This window comes from Alexandromys fortis, unplaced genomic scaffold (assembly GCF_014885135.2).
Source record: "Alexandromys fortis isolate MF-2015 unplaced genomic scaffold, M_Fortis_MF-2015_v1.1 scaffold_74, whole genome shotgun sequence".
Lineage (NCBI taxonomy): Eukaryota > Metazoa > Chordata > Mammalia > Rodentia > Cricetidae > Alexandromys > Alexandromys fortis.
In genome coordinates this window covers 191,452-210,898 of record NW_026068008.1, presented here as the reverse complement: position 1 = coordinate 210,898, position 19,447 = coordinate 191,452, and the positions used below count along the sequence as shown (strand labels likewise).

The window sequence follows — 19,447 nt, the reverse complement described above, 5'->3', positions numbered from 1 at the left end:
TAGGAGACACAGGGCAGAAGGGCTATCAACAATTCAGCTGCATTTATGGCTTAAGCTGGTCACTAGTCTGGCGTATTTGTCATCACCCTCGGAGACGGAAGACCCACAGCTCAGACACTGTGCTTTGGAAGCAGACCCCCCACCACCCCTTTTGTTCAGCAGGAAGAGGCGGGAGCCGTCTGCAGACATGCTTCTCTGGATGCCCTCCACTCTCACTTGGCCTCTTAGTCACATGCTGTGCAGCTTGGCATCTTTCTGGCTTTGACACCAAAAAGTCCTTAGTTCCTAGAAGTAGAAAAGTCCCTGCTGTTGATGAGACAAGCCATGAGGCCTCAAACGGTTTTATTGACTTGGTAGAAGGCAGATTCCTTTTGTCCTTTTTTACCATGACATCAACTGACCTATTTACACATTTCTTATGCTAATTCAGTGGGGCTAGATAGCCTATGCTCAAGAAACTCTGGTTATATTTTCCTTACATTTTAGAAAATGAACCAGTGCAAGCCGCGGGCTGTGCAGGGGTGTGGATCTAGGACACTATTGGGTTTTTATTTCTGCTTCTGCCTCATGCTAGGCTGGGGAATTACTTCATGTTTTGGAGCCTCCATCTTGGCAGCTGTAAAATGGGAATACTGATCATCGGCATACTCGGAGCGCTTCCTGAGACACAGATGCAGATATCTAGAACGCTCTTGCCAGACCTAACATGCTCCACACAGAGTACAAAGCACACACTTAGGATGCAAGAGAAAGCAGTCTGGGCCAGGATGACAGTCATCGGAGTCTTGGTTTCCCTTCACTGGGTATTTGCACTGGGGTCTGTCTTCTGGTAGAGCAATTACTGGCAAGAGTGAGTTCCTGGGGAAATGGATATGTGCTGAGAGAGGGAGGAAGGTGTGTGTGTGTGTGTGAGAGAGAGAGAGAGAGAGGGAGGGAGGGAGGGAGGGAGGGAGGGGGAGAGAGGGAGGGAGGGAGGGAGGGAGAGAGAGAGAGAGAGAGAGAGAGAGAGAGAGAGAGAGAGAGAGAGAGAGAGAGAGAACAGGACAGAGGCTTTCCTGTCAGGGGCACAGAGAGCTCTGCAGAGGGGAGCCAGCAGTGAGCAACTTTCCTGCCTTCCCAGGAGCCGAGAGCTCTGAGTGTGGCCTTCAGGGACAAGGTTCTCTCTTGCCATGTCCCCCTCTCTCTGTGTGCTTGAAGCTGAGCCAGCATGAAATAACAGTTTTTAATGCACTCGAGTGCAAGGTCAAGTTTTCATGGTCAGTTTCCGCCCTTGGTGTTTTCCTGTCAAGTAAAGGCTATTTTTACAGGGTGCTGTGTTTCAGGGTCTCGTTTTTTGGTCCCAATAATCACTCCCAACCGCCGTGTTCAGTGTGGTTAGCTTTATTGGTGCCGATGCCCGATATCCTTGGGGGACCCGTCTTCATGGCCCCACAAGGCTCTGTTATTTCACAAAGTCATAACTTCAACTCGTGCCTTGCTAAAAAGAAAGTGCAGTGAATTTTAGGATAAGTTTCCAAGGAAGAGAACGTCCCCACCGCGGTCCGCACGGCAGCACGGCAGAGTCTCCTCAGGCGCTTTCACAGCCGCTCAAAAAGATGTCTTCAGCAAACTCTTCCAGATTAGCTACAAACTCCGGACATGATGCACACGTCGTGTCTGTGGGCCAGTATTCAATCCAGGTGGAGGAGTCCAGTGGGTAGATGTACCTGTGAAGGCAAAATGGAAACAGGGTTGGTGATGGTGGCCACAGGCAGAGGAACGCTGTACTTGATTTCCTTGGGAAGAGATCAGATGTGGGCAAGTGAGTGTGAGTGAGTGTGTGTGTGTGTGTATGGTGTGTGAGTGTGTATGTGTATGGTGTGTGTGTGAATGTGTTTGTGGTTTGTGTAAGCATGTATGTGGTGTGTGTATGAGTGTATGTGTGATATGTGTATGTGAGTATATATAAATGTGTGATGTGTACTGTGTATAAGTGTAGTGTGTATAAGTGTGTGTGGTATATGAGTATGTATAAGTTTGTGGTGTGTGTATAAATGTGTGTATGTGGTATGTGTATGAGTGTTTGTGTGTGAGTGTACATGGTGTATGTGTGTGAATGTGTAGTGTGGGAGTGTGTGTTTATACGTGTGTGTAGGTACTTGTAGAAGCCAGAGGTCAGCCTTGGGTGCTGTTCCTCAGACACTGTCTACATTTGCCTTTTTAAAGACAAAACCTCTTACTGGCCTAGAACTTGCCAAAGGGGTGTGGCGGCCTGCCCTGCAAGCCCCAGGGATTCACCTGTCTCTGTCTCTTCAGCACTGAGACTACAAGTGTGTACCACCATGCCTGGTTTTGTTTTTGTTTTTAAAGTATTTATTTGTTACTATTTTATGTGTGTGGGTGTTACATCTGCCTGGATGTTTGTGCACTGTGTATAATGCCTGGTACCTGCAGAGCCCAGATGAGAGCATTAGTTATTCTGCAATTAGAGCTACAGATAGTGGTACAGGGAATTGAACGTGGGGCCTCTGGAAGAACAGCCAGGGCTCTCAAGCACTGAGCTGTCTCTTCAGCCCCGAATGCCTGGTTTGCTTTTTTTTTTTTTTTAGCGTGGGTTCTGGTCATTGATCTCGGTTCCTCATGCTCACACAGCAAGCGCTTCACAGACAACGCTGTCATCTCCGCCCTCAGCCCCACTCTGTGCAGGTGATAAGGTGTGTCTTAACATTCTCTCTCTGCTAGGGACTCTATGCACACTGAGGGACCTGGCGGGTGGCCAGGGGATGTGGACCTGCGTTCTCAGTTCCTCATCAGGCTGTCACTTGGATGGCTTAGCTCTCAGCCAAGGCTGCAGCTGCTGTGAAATCTCAGATACTTCGTTCTTACTCAGAATGCTCTGTGGGTTGAACTTAAGGCATTGCTGGAGTGTGAGAGTAGTGGAGAAAGAGCGACGCCCGGGTTGGAGAAGAGGCCGGGCTGCGAATGCTGGTGACTCACTTGAAACTGAAGTTGTGCTTGATCTGCAGAGCCTCTTTGCCCATGATGAGGTACTGCTTCCCCTTCACCAGAGCGGCGTTGCCGCAGCTCATCTTTCTGATGAAGGTGATTTCAGAGTCCTTCTCAGCAGCGGCTTCTCCTGAGGGACACGGACGGAAGGTTAGCATAGTCACATTTTAACGCTGCGTCATGAACTCTCTTGAGCTGCCCAGTTCCTTGGGGCCATGAAAGATAAACTACCCCTATGGTTGAGACCGCAGTCAGGCTGTCTGGATTAAACTCCACAAGTGCCAGTTCCTGCTGTGTGGCTCTGCTTACTGATTTATTTATGAGCCCTCTAGTAAGGGCTCAGTCCCCTCATCTGAATATGATGATATTATTGCAGAACTACTAGGGAGGCTAGATGGGCTAACATGAAAAGTTCTGAGGACAAAGTTAGCGTCGTTAGGTGTTACTATTTCTCATAGATCCAGGATTACTGTTCAACAGTTGTGCAGTATTTATCTCCATGTGCTATGGTCATAATTAGGGGTGAATTTGGTAGCTGGCAATGGTCAGCTTTCTAGGAAAGCATGTGATGTGAAGGGCTGGCAAAAGATAACTTTTGGATTCCTAAAGGACTCAGAAGTAGCCAGGGCATGTTGCTTCTACCCAGAATGCAATCTTCCCCATGTTTAGCCTGTTGAATTTCATGTATGTTTAAGGCCACTTCATTCTCACAGTATCAGCCAAGCCCTGCTATCTATCACCAAGCTATCCCCAGCCCCTCCCTCACCTCTATTATATCTCTACACCTTAATCCATCTAATCTCCCCTCCCCTCCTTCTTCCCCTTCCTCCCTTCTGCCCTCTGTCTCTCTCTGGTATATGTATACCATTATAAAGGCAAGAAGTTGACTTTGAATGGTTTCCTCTATCATCTTCCATCTTAGTTTTGGAGACAACTTCTCTTAACCTAGGGGCTATCATTTTGACTAAACTTGAAGACCAGGAAGCCCTTTTCTTCCTTTGATCCATTTGCTCACCCCCTCCCCACTCCCCGCCACCCACCAAGGCTCCCGCATGGGGCATATAGATGTGCACCCCTGCATCTGGCGACTTATGCAGATGCTGGGGTCTGCACTCAGGTGGTCATGTTTGAGGAGCTGGCACTTTTACTGCTGGGTCACCTCCCAACGTGGACATCTGAATTTCTACTCCAGGGTTCTGCTCCACATGTGGCCTCAGTTTTCAGACACACTGGAATCTTGAGGCAGGGATCGCACCTGAGTCATTCTATGATATTAAGGACCGTTATTCAGCTCTCAAACTGTGACACAGTCTCCCTAGCAGTTAAAGCCTGGCTCTTGAACCTGCCAGTCGGGGGTATATAACTGCAGCAGACATAACTTTTTCTAGGTCCCTAGATTCCTGCATACATACAGTACTTCAGACTAGGGCTTTTTAGACTGTCTGGGGATACAGCTTCCTGTTGTAGCAATGCCTGAGCCACATTCCTGCACCCTCAGGCCAGCCACAGTAGAGAAAGCAGCATGTCAACCCTGGAGAGTTCACAGCCTTCTGTTAGTGAAACAGTTTGTGTTCCAAATAGCAGAGAACAGTTGACTTCCGTGAGCACACTGCTTTCCTTCTGTCCCTGGGTTCTCACCTGCTCCTAGCCTCCTTGAACGGATAGAAATAACAATTTATCAATGTACCTTGATTCTATGTTAGTAGGACACATGTGGGTTTCTGATAGTTCTGTGAATTCAAAATTTCTAATAAGCATTAAAATGAGCATCCAAGATGAGGAGATAAAGTACCAAAAACTTGCTTAGCCTTTCAAGTTCACTAGAATTAATCTTCAGAAGCCATAAGACAAAGAGGAAATGGCACTAACGAGGGTTTTGACTTTGGGACCACCTGACACCAAGTGAAATCAGAGCCATCTGGGTGTCTGTGGATAGCAAGCGAGCACTGGTATCAAACAATTTGAGCCAAGGATCTTCGGACATTGTGACAGAATTTACAAAGCTACACATCAAGAAAAACATATTACTGGGGGCTGGAGATATGGCTCAGTTGTTGAGAGCGCTGGCTGCTCTTCCGGAGGACCAGGGTTCAGTTCCCAGCACCCACATGGCGGCTCACAACTGTCTGAAGATCCAGTTGCAGGGGATCTGACACATTCACACCAATGCACATAAAATAAAGTTAAATAAACCATAAAAATATTAAAAAAAAGAAAAAAAGAAAAACATATTACTATTGTAGACTTAAGGTCCTACTTATTGCAGAATTTATATTTACTCAAATGAGAAACTGGCTGTTTGGACATATCAACAAGGCAATAAGCTTAAGCTACTTAATCAGTAATTATTTCATTTTAGATGTGTTCTAAGGGTCAGCAAGATGGCTCAGCAGGGAACGGTACTCGGCTCCAAGCCTGATGACCTAAGTTCAAGGACCAGGTGTTACACGGTGGAAGGAGAGAGCCAACTCCAGCAAGTCGTCCTCTGACCTCCCCGTGTATGCCACAGATACACAGGCATGCGCAAATGGATGTAATAAAATGTGTGTTTTAAGAAGCTTAAATGGAACACAAAAGCTAACGATGGTTATGTTGACATAGCATTTGCTGAAATCTGTGATAAGAGAATTCAATGAGAAATAGAAACTTCATGAAGGTGAAACTCTGTGACTGTTTTCAAGTCATTGCCCCCACGTCCAACGCAGCGCCTGGCCCCCACGTCTGACGCAGCGCCTGGCCCCCACGTCTGACGCAGCGCCTGGCCCCCACGTCCAACGCAGCCCTGGCCCCCACGTCTGACGCAGTGTCTGACTGGTACGATGCACTAAAGGCTGAGGTGGGGAGAGGAGATCTCACCTGTTTTGTAAATATCCAGAAGAGTCGCAGTGTATTTGACAAAAACGTTTTCTTCGGTGGTGGATGTGATCCTAACTTTATAAGCTGGTAAAAACAAAATAGGACAAAATGAGGCACCTCCGACTGAACACCACCAGTCCCCCCCACCCCCCCAGGAGAAGCCAGGGCTTGTCATCGGAGGAGGACCGTGGATGGCAGGTATCAGGGCACCCTGGGGTGAAGCTCAGTTATTTCATGGGTCTTCCCAAAACCCTCAGCCAATTATTTATTAGATTAGAAAAAAGAAACGAAAAATTCAAAGGAAGGAAATGAAGTTCCTTCTGATAACAGGAATTGATTCTGCAGATCATGACAGCAGCAGCAGCAGGACCAGGGTCACTCCATTCCTGTCATTATGTCCCTCGTGGCCTCGGGCAAATGTTTAACCTCCTTGAGCCTCAGTTTCTTCACTGGAAATAGTGACAGCGGTTTGGTGCTATAGATCAGTGGTTCTCAGCCTTCCTAAGGCTGAGGACTGTCTGATAAAGTTCTCAAGTTGTGGTGACTCCAACCATAAAATTATTTTAAAAATTAATAAAATTACTTAATTTTGCTACTGTTATGAATCATAATGTAAATATCTGATATTCAACCCCAAGGGGGTGGTGACCCACAGGTTGAGAACTGCTGCTTTAAAGGGTTCTTATGGCACTCATGTTTGGTCTGAGTGTGAGGTGTCCTCTGTAACATCATGTATTTGGGGCTGGAGAGATGGCTCAGAGGTTAAGAGCACTGGCTGTTCTTCCAGAGGATCTGAGTTCAATTCCCAGCAACTACATGATGGCTCACAACCATCTGTAATGAGATCTGGTGCCCTCTTCTGGAGTGCAGTATACGCATCCAGAACACTGTATACATAATAACTAAGTCTTGTAATAAAAGAAAAAGATCGGGGCTGGAGAGATGGCTCAGTGGTTAAGAGCATTGCCTGCTCTTCCAAAGGTCCTGAGTTCAATTCCCCGCAACCACATGGTGGCTCACAACCATCTGTCTTGAGATCTGGAGCCCTCTTCTGTCATGCAGGCAGAACATTGTATACATAATAAATAAATAAAAAAAAAACTTTAAAAAAAGAGAAAAAGATCATGTGTTTGAATGCTTGTTACCCAGTTGGTTGGAAAGATTGTAGAACCTTTAAGAAATGAAGCCCTCGTGGAGGAAGCAGGTCACTGGGGGTGGGCCCTACAGCTTTATAGACAAGGCTCACTTCCTGTTCCCTTTCAGTTTCCTGAGTAAAGATGCAATGTGCCTTCTCTGCCTGTGGTCATGTCTTTTCACCATGGTGGGGATAACAAGCCACAACGAAGCCTTTCTCCCTAGATGCTTTTGTCATGGTATTTTATTGCAGCAATGGAAAAAGAACTAAGATGTCCAGCGAAAAACCACAAACAAAACATACAAAAAAGCCAAACCAGCTGTGTGTATGTTTAAACTGGAAAGAATGTTCTCCTGAAAGAATTTGAAAATAATAGTGTATAATATTACCCCCCCCAGACACACAAAACACCCAAAAACAAACCAGAAACATCTGAAATAGACACAGGGAATGGAAGGCAGGCAGACGCTCCTCACACCACAATGGGCAGCATCTGACTCCAAAGATAAAGGAGCGACTTATTTACTTTCCTTCCTTCCCTCCCTCCCTCCCTCCCTCCCTCCCTCCCTCCCTCCCTCCCTTCCTCCCTCCCTCCGTACTGGAGTTGTAGATAGTTACAGACAATCATGTGGGTGCTGGGAATTGAACCTGGGTCCTCTGGAAGAGCAGCCAGTATTCTAACCCCCAAGTCAATTTTTTTAGTTACTTAGTTTTCTACTGCAGTGATAAGATGCATGGATCAAAGCTGCTCAGAAGGAGTATGACTTCAGCATTAGAGCCCATGATGACAGCAAAGGCATGCAGACAGAATGGCTTGTATCTTCACCCTCGGGAGAGAGCCTGGGAATAGCATGGACTCTGGAAACGCTGAAGCCTGTCCCCAGTGACATACCTCCTTTCTGAACAGGTCTACCAACTGTTTGAAAGGACCAAGTTTTCAAATGTATGGAGGCTATGGAGGTCATTCTCATTCAAATCACCAGGAGGATTTAATTCTCTCAGGGACTGGCTACAGCCTCTAGTCATCCATGTGAACTTAGATCTGAGCTCTGGATAATCAGAAATGAGGAGAGCCCCAAGCACAGACAGCAACGCCGTACATATCAAAAATTATTTAGTTGCCCCTTCTTTGCCTTAAAGGAAAATGTAAAGAAATAGCCTTTGTTTTTTTTTCTCCCCCTACTCTACTGTCTCTACTGGAAGAATCCATTGCTGAGATCCTAAGACTCTATAAACTGCCTTCCTTCCTTCCTGCTTGCTTTTGTGATGTGGGATTCCCCTCTGTATGCTGTAAATGTTTTATTACCATTGGTTAATAAAGAAGCTACTTTGGCCTATGGGCAGGGCAGAATAGAGATAGTCAGGAAAACTAAACTGAATGCTGGGAGAAAGAAGGCAGAGTCAGGCAGATGCCATGTAACTGCCGAAGGAGAAAGATGCCAGAACCAGAAAGATACTGGTAGGCCACAGCCTCGTGGTGGTATACAGATTAATAGAAATGGGTTAATTTAAGATGTAAGAGCTAGCTAGGAATATGCCTAAGCTATTGGCCAAACAGTATTGTAATTAATATAGTTTCTGTGTGATTGTTCGGGTCTGGGTGGCCAGGAAATGAATGTGCAGAGTCTCTGACTACATCTTTGTTCCTTCTTTTCTTGTTATTTTTAGATTTGGTGTGTATGGGGGCTATGCATTAGTATACACAAACACAGGTACTCATGGAGGCCAGACATCTTGGCTCTCTGGAGAGGGGGTTATGGAAGGTTGGCAGCTGTCCAGCATGGGTGCCTATGAAGAGCATTACATATGCCTAACCACTGAGCCATTCCTTAGGCCCCAATGGTTTTTTTCAAATGTTTTCTTGGAATAAGTGTAGTACATCTTTTGAGAAGCACCTGGTAGGGGAAGTGTTTTGCTGGGCACTTGTCTGTCTGATTATCTTTAATGGAAGATCGTACTTCTTTGCTGAATACCATATAACTTTGTACCTTAATGCTAAAAGTTGACATTTTCCTTCAAGAGACTCAAAGAAATGTTCTATCCACACAATGTCACTAACATGCAGTGTTCCATATTTCTAACTGAACACGTATGATGAAATTTCATGTTTAACTCTTGTTGAATGTCTGCACTTACCATATGCAATCTCTGGTTTACAAGCTGTTTCTTTCCTTTTGTCTGCAGAGATGGACAGGTCTAGCTCCGCCTGCAGTTGCCCACAGTCAGCTAGATTGTGTGGAGAGTGGGTGACAGGTTAGTGGACGGAAGGGGGCACTCTCTGTATGAGTCTCCCATGAGCCCCAAGACAAGCTGGGATCCTTTCTTACAAATGCCAGATTCCTAAGACCTGTCCATTTTCTTCTCTTTCATGAAGTGAAACATTATATAAGGCAAAAGTTAAACCAGCCAACCAAGGTCTTAATTGCAGACTTATTATTATGTGGTTGTTTATTCCACAACCTGCTCATCAGAAAAGCACACCCTTCCTGTGAAGGAAGCAAGCAGGGAGTAACTTTCCATTTTAGGAATCTAATGAAATGCAAAATGATGATTTGATTATAGCTATAAGGTGATACAATAAGGACCTAAGAAGTATAAAAACAAAAAGTAACCCAAAACAACAAAACAGACACAAATAAACAAACCCTACTAGATGGGCAAACCAATCAAAACCAAAACCAACCTAGACTCACAGAGAAACCATGCTGATTTCTGATGAGTTTTGGTGAGTTGCCAATAGGGCCTTTGATTTCAAAGAGACAAAATTCTGTCACTTGGAGAAGTGACAGAAAATCCCATGAACTATAATTAAAAGACAGAAAGGAAGTCCTAGTGGCCTACCCCTCCAGCTTTGTTCTCTTTGATTATGGTCTTTTGACTAGAAAAAAAAATAGGTGAAAGTAAAAAAGAAACTACATCATGTCCACCCAGGACACTCAGTAACTGTCTGGATGGAGTTTCTGCTCTTGTATAGGGTCCCACTAGGGTCCTACCAGGTCCCACCAGGATCTTACCAGGGTTCTACCAGGGTCTCACTAGGGTCCTACCATGTCCCATCAGGTTCCACTAGGTTCCACCAGGGTCCCACCAGGTTCCCACTATGGTCCCACCAGGGTCCCACCAGGTCTTACCATGGTCCCACCAGGTCCCACCAGGGTCCCACCAGGTCTTACCATGGTCCCACTAAATCCCACCAGGGTCCCACCAGGTCGCACCAGGGTCCCACTCTAGGGTCCCACTAGGGTCCCACCAGGTCCCACTAGGGTCCCACCAGGTCCCACCAGGGTCCCACTAGGGTCCCACCAGGTCCCACCAGGGTCCCACCAGGGTCCCACTAGGGTTCCACCAGGGTCCCACCAGGTCTTACCATGGTCCCACCAGGTCCCACCAGGGTCCCACCAGGGTCCCACCAGGTCCCACCAGGGTCCCACCAGGGTCCCACTAGGGTTCCACCAGGGTCCCACTAGGGTCCCACCAGGTCCCACCAGGGTCCCACTAGGGTTCCACCAGGTCCCACCAGGGTGTTTGGGAGCTGTAAGGAAGAGGCCTAGGGAATCTTTACTTTTCAGTCAGCTAAGATTATATATCTACTTCTAAGAAACCATGGCTTGGCTAAACAGCGTTCCAAGCGTCCCTTCAGACAGGGACAGGCAGCGTAAGATACGTCACCTTCCATACATCGGCATGCTGCTCCTTCACACATTCTCTGGAGTCTGCTGTCAGAGGTGCTATAGAACATGGTGCACTGCTTGTCTGTGGAAACGGAGACACGGTCACAAGAAGCATCTCCTACAAGGGGCTTCAGAGACTGTCTGTGCCAACTGGCTGTCCTGGAAGCGTCCCATCCCCACAGAACCCTCCTATCTCCACTTGGTTATTTTGGCTCCATGCTTGGAATTTTACTGTTCAATACTCATTTCTTAGAATGAAAGTGCTCCCAAGAATGAGAAAAGTAAATTATATTACTTCAGGATCTTTTGAAGGAATTACAACTACTTAGGCTAGAGGAGCGTACACTCACATATGAGACATGTGATATATACATACACACATACACATATATGCATATATATGAGAAGAGGGACTAGATATGCTCTATGTGATCTCAGAAGAGAAAGCCAAGGTCAGTGTTTGTTCCACGTAAGGGTTTTCTAATGAACACAACTGTCCAAGTGGATGAGAAGGCATGTGATGACATCACCTTCTCACAAGGAGCTGAGCTAAGTTCACATATGCTGGATGCTCGCTACATACCAGGGCATGAGGGTGAACATGTGTGGGCTGGTGGGAATGGTAGAAAAATAATTTCAGTGCCAGGTGGCAACTGTAGATCTGTGGGCCAGCTGTGAGGAGAATACAGAAAGGGTGGCGCTTGTTCTGAGAGGGTGAAGAAGTTGGAACAGTATCTGGGCTCCTTGAGAGAGCAACGATTCAAGGGACACAGGCAGTGACTGCCACAAAGGAACTTGAGGTAGAATATTTTACCGTTGAGGGTAATAGAGTAAAATTATTTTAAAAAGGAAGAAGCTAAGGACCGAGACATGAACCGATCGCTTGATCACGGAGTCGTTTGAATGCAGTATTAAAAATAAGTGTTCAGGTTGGACTTTCCGAAGCAGGCTCTAAGAAGCAGGCCTCCCTTGGAAACAGTCAGAGGAAACTGTAGGACCGAGCAGCGCTTCTTACCTGGTCTGTGATATTCATACACCGTGAAGGTAGCAGGGTTCAGAAACCCAACTTGGAAAAGTTCGAATATCCGGAATCGGACGCAAAGGAAATCTCTGGAGGGAATCTGTCGGACAAATTCAAGGTTGTAAGGGAGTTGTGGGGGGAGAGGTATTCACAATGGCTCAGCCTGTAGGGGTGTGATGGGAGGCGGGAATGCTTGGAGGCGGAGCTTACCGAATTCAGCTGCAGAATAACATGGTCATCTTTGATCTGGTAATCAGTCAGAAGTTGATCCACTCCTTCCACAAGCTAAGGAAGAAAGAGAAGAGAAGAGAAGAGAAGAGAAGAGAGAGAGAGAGAGAGAGAGAGAGAACTTGAATTTACGTTCTCATCTTTGTGTTTAATTACATTTCCTCCCTGATTAAACTAGAGTATGCTCCGTCACTCTGAGTTGAAGGACGGTGCCTCCTTCTGGACTCCCTGTGCACATTGCTGCGCATGCTCCCACTGCTGGTGTGCTCCCACTGCTGGTATGCTCCCACTGCTGGTGTGCTCCCATTGCTGCGCATGCTCCCAATGCCTGGTGTGCTCCCACTGCTGGTGTGCTCCCACTGCTGGGTGTGCTCCCACTGCTGGTGTGCTCTCATTGCTGCGCGTGCTCACATTGCTGCACATGCTCACACGCGTTGGTTAAGTGACGCTCCTTTTCATTTCCATAAAAATCAGATTTTTGTTTTGGGAAGAATATTTTGGGTAATTTTACAAGAGTGAGGTATTAAAGTAAAAGAATATAAATATTTATATATAAAATAAATATATAAATATATTTATTCCCATAAAATAACAGGAAAGAAACCCCAACATTCACAGCATCTCAAAAGAAACACTTGCAGCACGTAAATCTTCTTGGTTTGCTCCAATTCCGGTTGGCAGAGAGATATCCATCACTGCGTGGGAGGACCCGGATGCTGACTCCCCCTTGCTGGCCTTGTAGCTAAACAAATCAGAGATTGAGGAAAGAATTAAATAAATTATAAGATTTTTAAAGAAAGAGCCTCATTCCTTAACAGCCTTTATGTATGTATGTATGTATGTATGTATGTATGTATGTATGTATGTATAGATGCATGTATTTTTTGAGACAGGGCCTCACAATGTAGCCTTGGTTCCCTGAGATTATGGAGCTATGTAGTTGAGGCTCGTCTCAAACTCTTCCTTCCCGAGTGCTGAGATTAACTGTGTGATCACTGTGCCTGCCACCAGCCTTTCAATTTTAGATTTGGTTCTATGTATTGTGGTATGTAGGTCAGAACCCGTGAGTGTTAGAGCTGCAGAGGGTCTTTGGGCTATCTATTCCAGTGATTTCCTTGGCCAGCAACACCAGCACCGGAGCAGAGAAACCATCCAGTCCAAGAGAGCAGATGGCATTAAAACTGAAGTGTGGCATCTTGCCGAGGCCACACAGCTGCTTGAGTGGAGAAGTCTATGGATCAGTTTCTTAATTGGTATTTTGGTTCTTTTTCTAACAGACTACTTCCAAGTAAAATATTAGTTATTTGTCATAAAGAGAACACTAAAAAAACCCAAACCAATCTTAAGTCAAACAGTAACCATAACAAAACCCCTAACACAAACCTAATCCTATCCCAAACAGTGACCCTAACTCAACTCTAATAAAACTCCTAACACAAACCCTAATTCAAACCCTAACCTAACCCAAACAGTAACACAAACACTAACCCTAACGCAAACCCTAACCTAACCCAAACAGTAACACAAACACTAACACTAATGCAAACCCTAATTTTAACCCAAACCCTAATTCTAGTTCTAACCTTAACCGCTAACCCTAACCCTAACACAAACCCTAACCCAAACCCTACTGTTCCTTTATCTGTGTGGTGAGACTGTGCTTGGCTATATTCCTTCTTTCCTTTACTCTTGCCTATTTTCTAAGTTTTCAAGCATGGGTACTCCACGAAAAACTTGGTGTTTCAAAGATTCTTATCTAGGAATTTTGATAGTTTAAAGTTAAGAAAAAGCAAAGTGGGTAAAATAGAAATTCTCTCTCCCTCCCTCCTACCCTCCCTCCCTCTCCATTCCTTGCTCCCTCTCTCTCTGAAAGGGGATCAGGAAATCTGGGTCTTGTCCCAGTTTTACTGAACAATGGCCACAGATTATTTTCTTATTTGTGAAAGCTACTGTAAGAAGTATAGCCAAGTGTTTCAAACCATCTTTCTGACTCGCGGACTCTGAGAAGCAGAGGCTCAGTGTTCCCAGCAGCAGTCAGAGGACTGAGAAGGGCGGGTGAGGAGGAGGTGGTGAAGGATCTAGTGGCACAGGATGACCCCTGGGCTCCAGCCCACACCCCAGGATGCTCAAAAGCAGCTGCCTGCTGGAGCAGAGCGGGGGGGGGCTTGGAAGAGATCAGGTGAGTAGGTACCTCACAAATGATTTCACCCAATGGGTCTTAGGGAAACAGTGACACGGGCTGACAAGGTAGCCACACACATCTTTTCCTCAGTCACCCGTGAAGCGCACTCAAACCAGCTCTTATGAGTAAAAGAAAATCTCATTTATCACAACAATTAAAGACATTAAAAAATTATCCCTGACTCATAAAAATGTAACTCCACTCCCACCAGAGGAACCATTTAGAAGGGAACATGGGATGCCTTTGACTAGTGTCTTGACATCTGAGCATGTCCTTAATTGGATGGGAAGAAGCAGAGATTTCTGGCTCACAGATGCAAATACAACATCTACAGGATGCAAAGGGCCTCCTGGGTGGAGAGTGTCTATGAAAAGATCGGCAGAGCTTGATGACTGGTTGCCATGGGGACTGTTTCAATTGTGCAACAGAAATCCTTAGTTCAAGAAGCCCTTTGCCTGCTGCCAAAACCAGCAATCTTCCCAAAGGCATTTTGTTGTAGAAATGAAATCCTTCCCTGCCCCCCCTTTTCTTATGAGTCTACCAAGAGGTTTAAAAAAAATCCAACAAAAAACTAAATACACAAAAGAGGCTTCTGAATGTACAGACAGTGTGCTGGCAAATTTTTAATCAAGAGAGAATATTTGAAGGCAAAGAATTTCTTAAATGAATAAGTACTGTCTCATTCCTTTGGAATCCACTCAAGCTAACTTCAGTGTCTCAGTTCCAAAAGCAACTTCCACCTGTCTTTTTAGAACCCTGTCACTAATTTGTAAACAAACAAACAAACAAGCAAGCAAGCAAAAAACCAAAGCAAAACCAAAACAACATCCAAAAGATATGCTATCTAGCACCATAATTTCTCTCACTCTTCTGTACTTTGACAACTGGGACCAGGCATCCTCCCAAGGAAGTCCAAGGAACGACTTCGAAAGAGCGTTTTTTCTGTAGAGCAGGGTTGAGCACAATCGGAACTGGCAGAAACTCAGAGGCAAGACAGTGCAATGTGCTTTATAGGCAGGGCCAGAGGATGAAGCTATGGGCTCCGCTGATGATCATTGGAATGTTTGAGGGATGGCTACCCACAAGTGTGTCACCCTTGTCCCAGAGCTCTTTGCAGCCAGCTCCAGATGTCACTTTGTCAGTCCTGGGCACTGATTCTAGCTCTCCTAGGTGTTTGATCAGACAAGTGTCACAGGTTTCAAAGACACCTGTGGGATTGGCCCATCCCCATCTATAGGGACTCAAGAGGAGCAGTGGGCTAGCTTGAAGAAAGCTGCTGGGAGGTGACCTCAGCAGGCAGACACTGCCATGAGAAAGGTTTTAGAAGAAGCAGAGGGCAAAACTCGGCGAGGGCAGAAGTAAAGAAGCTGGAAGAAGGGAAAGAAGGGAGGGATGGAGGGAGGGAGTGCAGAAGGAATGAATAAGGAGGGAAGAAAGGCGTCCTGCAGGGATGGAGCTTGGTGGTGAGAAATCCAGAGAAGTGAGAGGCTCAAGATCATAGACAGGTAAAGAATTGCTGGGGCGGAGGCAGCGGAAGGCAGCTGCTTCTTGGGATTAATGAATGGACTATATAGATCAGAAGAGGTAGTCAGAAGCTGGGGGTGGCACCCGGAGTCAGGGCGCTGAGGCCTTGCCTCTGCTGCTGACGGTTTACTTCCTTTTATTCTAAAACAAGGGCTTCCTGTCGCCATGAAAGGCCATTCAGTTAGGATCTAGTTCACATTTTATACCAGTTTTCTTGGTCCACATTGGGCACTTTGGTATCATGTGTGATTACAGTATATATAACTAACAAAATATGGTTTGGGCTTTACCTAATATTGACAATATTGAGATTTATAGAGTCAGAACTTGGCAGGTGGCCCTGGGAGGCGATGGAAAGATGAAGGATTTTGTCCTAGGCCTGGCTTTGCTACCAATGGTTCACTCTGTGCTCGCTAAAACCAGAAGTGTGTGTGTGTGTGTGTGTGTGTGTGTTCAAAACCCGTGCACACTTTACACACACAATAGGGAAGGAGACTGTGGTGAACACTGTACACACACTAGGAAGGAGGCCGTGGTGAGCAGTGCACACTTTATACACACACTAGGAAGGAGGTCATGGTGAACAGAACAAACTTTACACACACACTAGGAAGGAGGCCATGGTGAGCAGACTCTTTGATCTCCAAAAATTCTCACATCCTAATCTGAACCTGTGATGTCACATGGCAATGTGATTTGATTCCGGATGGGGTATCTGGGATATTTGGAGGCACTCACTGGACTGGAAAGACAGTTTATAAAAGCAAGAAGAAGGCGAATTGGAGAAGGAGGTGATTGATGGTGGCAGGGTCCTCCAGAATAAGAAGCTATTCAAGAATTCTTGCTGTACTCTGCCTTTAAAAAATGAACAAATGGCCAGGCGGTGGTGGCGCACGCCTTTAATCCCAGCACTCGGGAGGCAGAGGCAGGAGGATCTCTACAACAAACAAACAAAATAAAATAGAATACTAGAAACAAACGAACGAACGAACACCTGAGCATCCTTGGAAATGTTAGGAGGCATTGAAGTACCGCAGTGAAAGCCAGACCTCGGAAACCTCCACTCCATGTTGTGCAATGGGCTCACCTGGCACACGCTATCACGTGCTTGTGTCCGGAGTCACTGTGGCTGGGGTAGCTGGAGGCTGGCACACAGACAAACACAAACGAGTCACAAAATAGGAAGTACGCTGCCTTTTCTTGTTTTGGAGCGTGTTTGGGTGGAGTTGTTATGAGAAAGTCTCAAAGAACAACTAAAAATGATTTGTGATCTGGGAGATTTTAAAATCTGGAGATCGTAAAGCTACTGACAACAGCGGGTGCCGCTGTCACTGGAGATGCCCTCTGCTCTCAAACATCTCACCACTGAAGGAGGTAAGAGGGCCTCAGTAGTGTGCCTGGGGGTCTGGAAAGACGGAGGGCCGCATCTGTGGGTGTAGAGTTTCCTGAAGGAACAGGCCTATTGTGGCCCCGTGGCAAGGGTCAGGAGGACAGGAACATCCAGGTGGACTTGACTTTGGACATGGAAATGCCAACAAACTAGCAGGGGTGCAAGAAGGTTGCATGCTTAAAGAAGGGGGGCACACTTTTTTAAGACCATAGGTTCTAGAGAGAGAGCAAAGGCGAGGGAGGGAAAATGAGTATGGTTCTAAGAAACCTGCAGGAAGAGGGGGTTTCTTGGAATAGAATCCTCACACACAAGGCAGTAGAAATCCAAAGGAATATTCCATTTTAAGCCTTACAACTTGTTAGATTCTTTAGAAGTAACCAATACTAAGGCACCAACACTGAATACATTCAGGTTAGCTGCTACCTGACATTTTCAAAGTGTAGCTAAAATACAGAGCACACAGGGCATCTTACCGTCAATGTCTTGGGTATCAATTTTCAAGTGAAAGCTGCAGAATTCCTCGGAGACACTAGTTTTGTAAACCACAGTTTTTACCTATGTTGGGATATGGAAACAAGAAGATTCCTTATTAAATGGGAAAATGAGAAGGCATTACGCCGTGCTCTAGCTGAGAGGAGAGGAAATGGCACACGTGGTCCATAACTCTACCGTGCAAACACCAAGAATCAGAAAACACTAAATGATGACTTTTGGCCAAGCACAGTGTTCATCTGGATCCCATATAGTCAGATCTGGATATGGACTCCCCAGGACCTGCTCCTTAGCCCATACAGTTTAACATCTTACCGTAATCTTAGCTAGCCTGAGAAGAGTTCTCCCAACTCCACACACTATCAAGGCAAGCAACTCCCTGTAAATGTGTCTGGACGAGTGTTTGCCAGAAATAGATATACCAACAGCAACTAGGATTGTGGGAAATATAAAGAGCCCGCTTTCCTCTGTGCCACCTTGTAAACAGTCCTTGTAAATGTGTTAAAGGTGAAAAATTACCAAAACACCAACAGAGAGAATTTCTACTCAGGAAATGCAGACTGTGTGGTCATACACAGAGATGCTATGTACCACACAAATCACATATGAGCCCCATGAGCTCAAATGCCACTGTAAAATTTATAAGTCTGTGTACCATGTAACAATGGGGACATTTTCTAAGAAACGATTCACCGGGCAACTTTTTCATCGTGTGAGCATCATACTCAAACTAAGACAGCTATGACATCACTCAGTGTTGCAGCCTTATGATACTATAATATATATAGTCAATGGTTGGCAGAAGTATCACGATGAGTTGCATGACTATATGTAATATATACAAAATTTTTCACAAATACAGAGGTTATGCATACAAGGACCACTAGTTATTATCCAAAATCAACTGTGAGGACAGTCAGGACAGCAAGACAGAGCTAGATAAACAAACTCCACTTTATCATGGTGAGCCAAGTCATATTCCTATGACTTTGCATCAAAGTATTTTTTTTTTTTGTAACAGATGCTGTGGAACAATGCTCTTGAACCCTGTCACTTGTATTGCTTTAATAAAATACTGGGTTGGCCAGTAGCCAGACAGGAAGTATAGGCAGGGCAATGATAAGAGGAGAATTCTGGGAAGAGAAAAGACTCAGTCTGCAATCTTCACCCAGACACAGAGAAAACAAGATGATAATGCCTCACTGATAAAAGGTACCAAGCCATGTGGCTAACACAGAGAAAAATTATGGGTTAATGTAGGATGTAAGAGTTAATTAGAAGTCTGAGCTAATAGGCCAACTAGTTTATGATTAATATAGACCTCTGTGTGTTTCTTTGGAACTGAACAGCTGCAGGACCAGGCAGGACAGAAACCTGCCAACAGCAGCGTTCCTTGGCACTAGTCAGATACTCACATGTACTGTTGCCAAGCCATTGCTATATCCTGTGGTGACAACGAGGTCATCATTGAGAGGTACCTGGGGGTGGAGAGAGAAAGCAAGATTTCACTCATCATTTGACAGAGGGCAGACAGAGCAGAGAAAAGAGGGGGAGACCTGACAGCCTCTCTCTTGGTTCTTATGAAATTAAATGGATGACATTGGAGAATCGAATGCAGCAGGCACTAAAAGATGTTGGGGTCCCTTCTACCCCTCCTTTCATGTGTAAACAGGATGTCCTCCTTAGCAAGCCAACCAAAGCAACATATCAGGGGTCATCTTCAAAAATATATTCTATGTAGACTAGATATTCATTAATTATATGTATATATACACATACATACATATTCATTGTACAAAGTAGATATTTATTTCCTTTTTTCAAGTGAACAAATTCCTTTTGGAGCCTAGTTCAGGACTTAGCATCTCATGTGCCAATGGGGATTGTTTTCTTTTCTTTCTCCCACCCTCTCCCTCCTTTCTTCCTTTCTTCCTTTCTTCCTTTCTTCCTTTCTTCCTTTCTT

At 45.4% G+C, this 19,447-nt stretch overlaps 1 protein-coding gene and 1 long non-coding RNA gene across 2 annotated transcripts in view; one reads left to right on the top strand and one right to left on the bottom strand.

Annotated features, from left to right (window-relative positions):
- Positions 1-1,364: 1,364 nt before the first annotated feature.
- The window catches only part of LOC126513419 (complement C5), a 114,010-nt gene continuing 95,927 nt past the window's right edge, over positions 1,365-19,447 (bottom strand). The window contains exons 31-41 of the mRNA XM_050161782.1: positions 18,900-18,962; positions 17,466-17,547; positions 16,690-16,747; positions 12,536-12,638; positions 11,879-11,953; positions 11,663-11,768; positions 10,646-10,729; positions 9,113-9,202; positions 5,842-5,925; positions 2,977-3,115; positions 1,365-1,706 (exon numbers count right to left, since the gene is read on the bottom strand). Coding sequence (XP_050017739.1) covers positions 1,568-1,706; positions 2,977-3,115; positions 5,842-5,925; positions 9,113-9,202; positions 10,646-10,729; positions 11,663-11,768; positions 11,879-11,953; positions 12,536-12,638; positions 16,690-16,747; positions 17,466-17,547; positions 18,900-18,962 — 1,023 coding nt within the window. The 3' untranslated portion in view covers positions 1,365-1,567. The remainder of the gene's footprint in view (positions 1,707-2,976; positions 3,116-5,841; positions 5,926-9,112; positions 9,203-10,645; positions 10,730-11,662; positions 11,769-11,878; positions 11,954-12,535; positions 12,639-16,689; positions 16,748-17,465; positions 17,548-18,899; positions 18,963-19,447) is intronic.
- On the top strand, positions 9,209-10,639 carry LOC126513421 (uncharacterized). Its single transcript, XR_007595328.1, has 3 exons — positions 9,209-10,315; positions 10,358-10,400; positions 10,455-10,639. It is a non-coding gene; the product is annotated as an uncharacterized lncRNA (long non-coding RNA).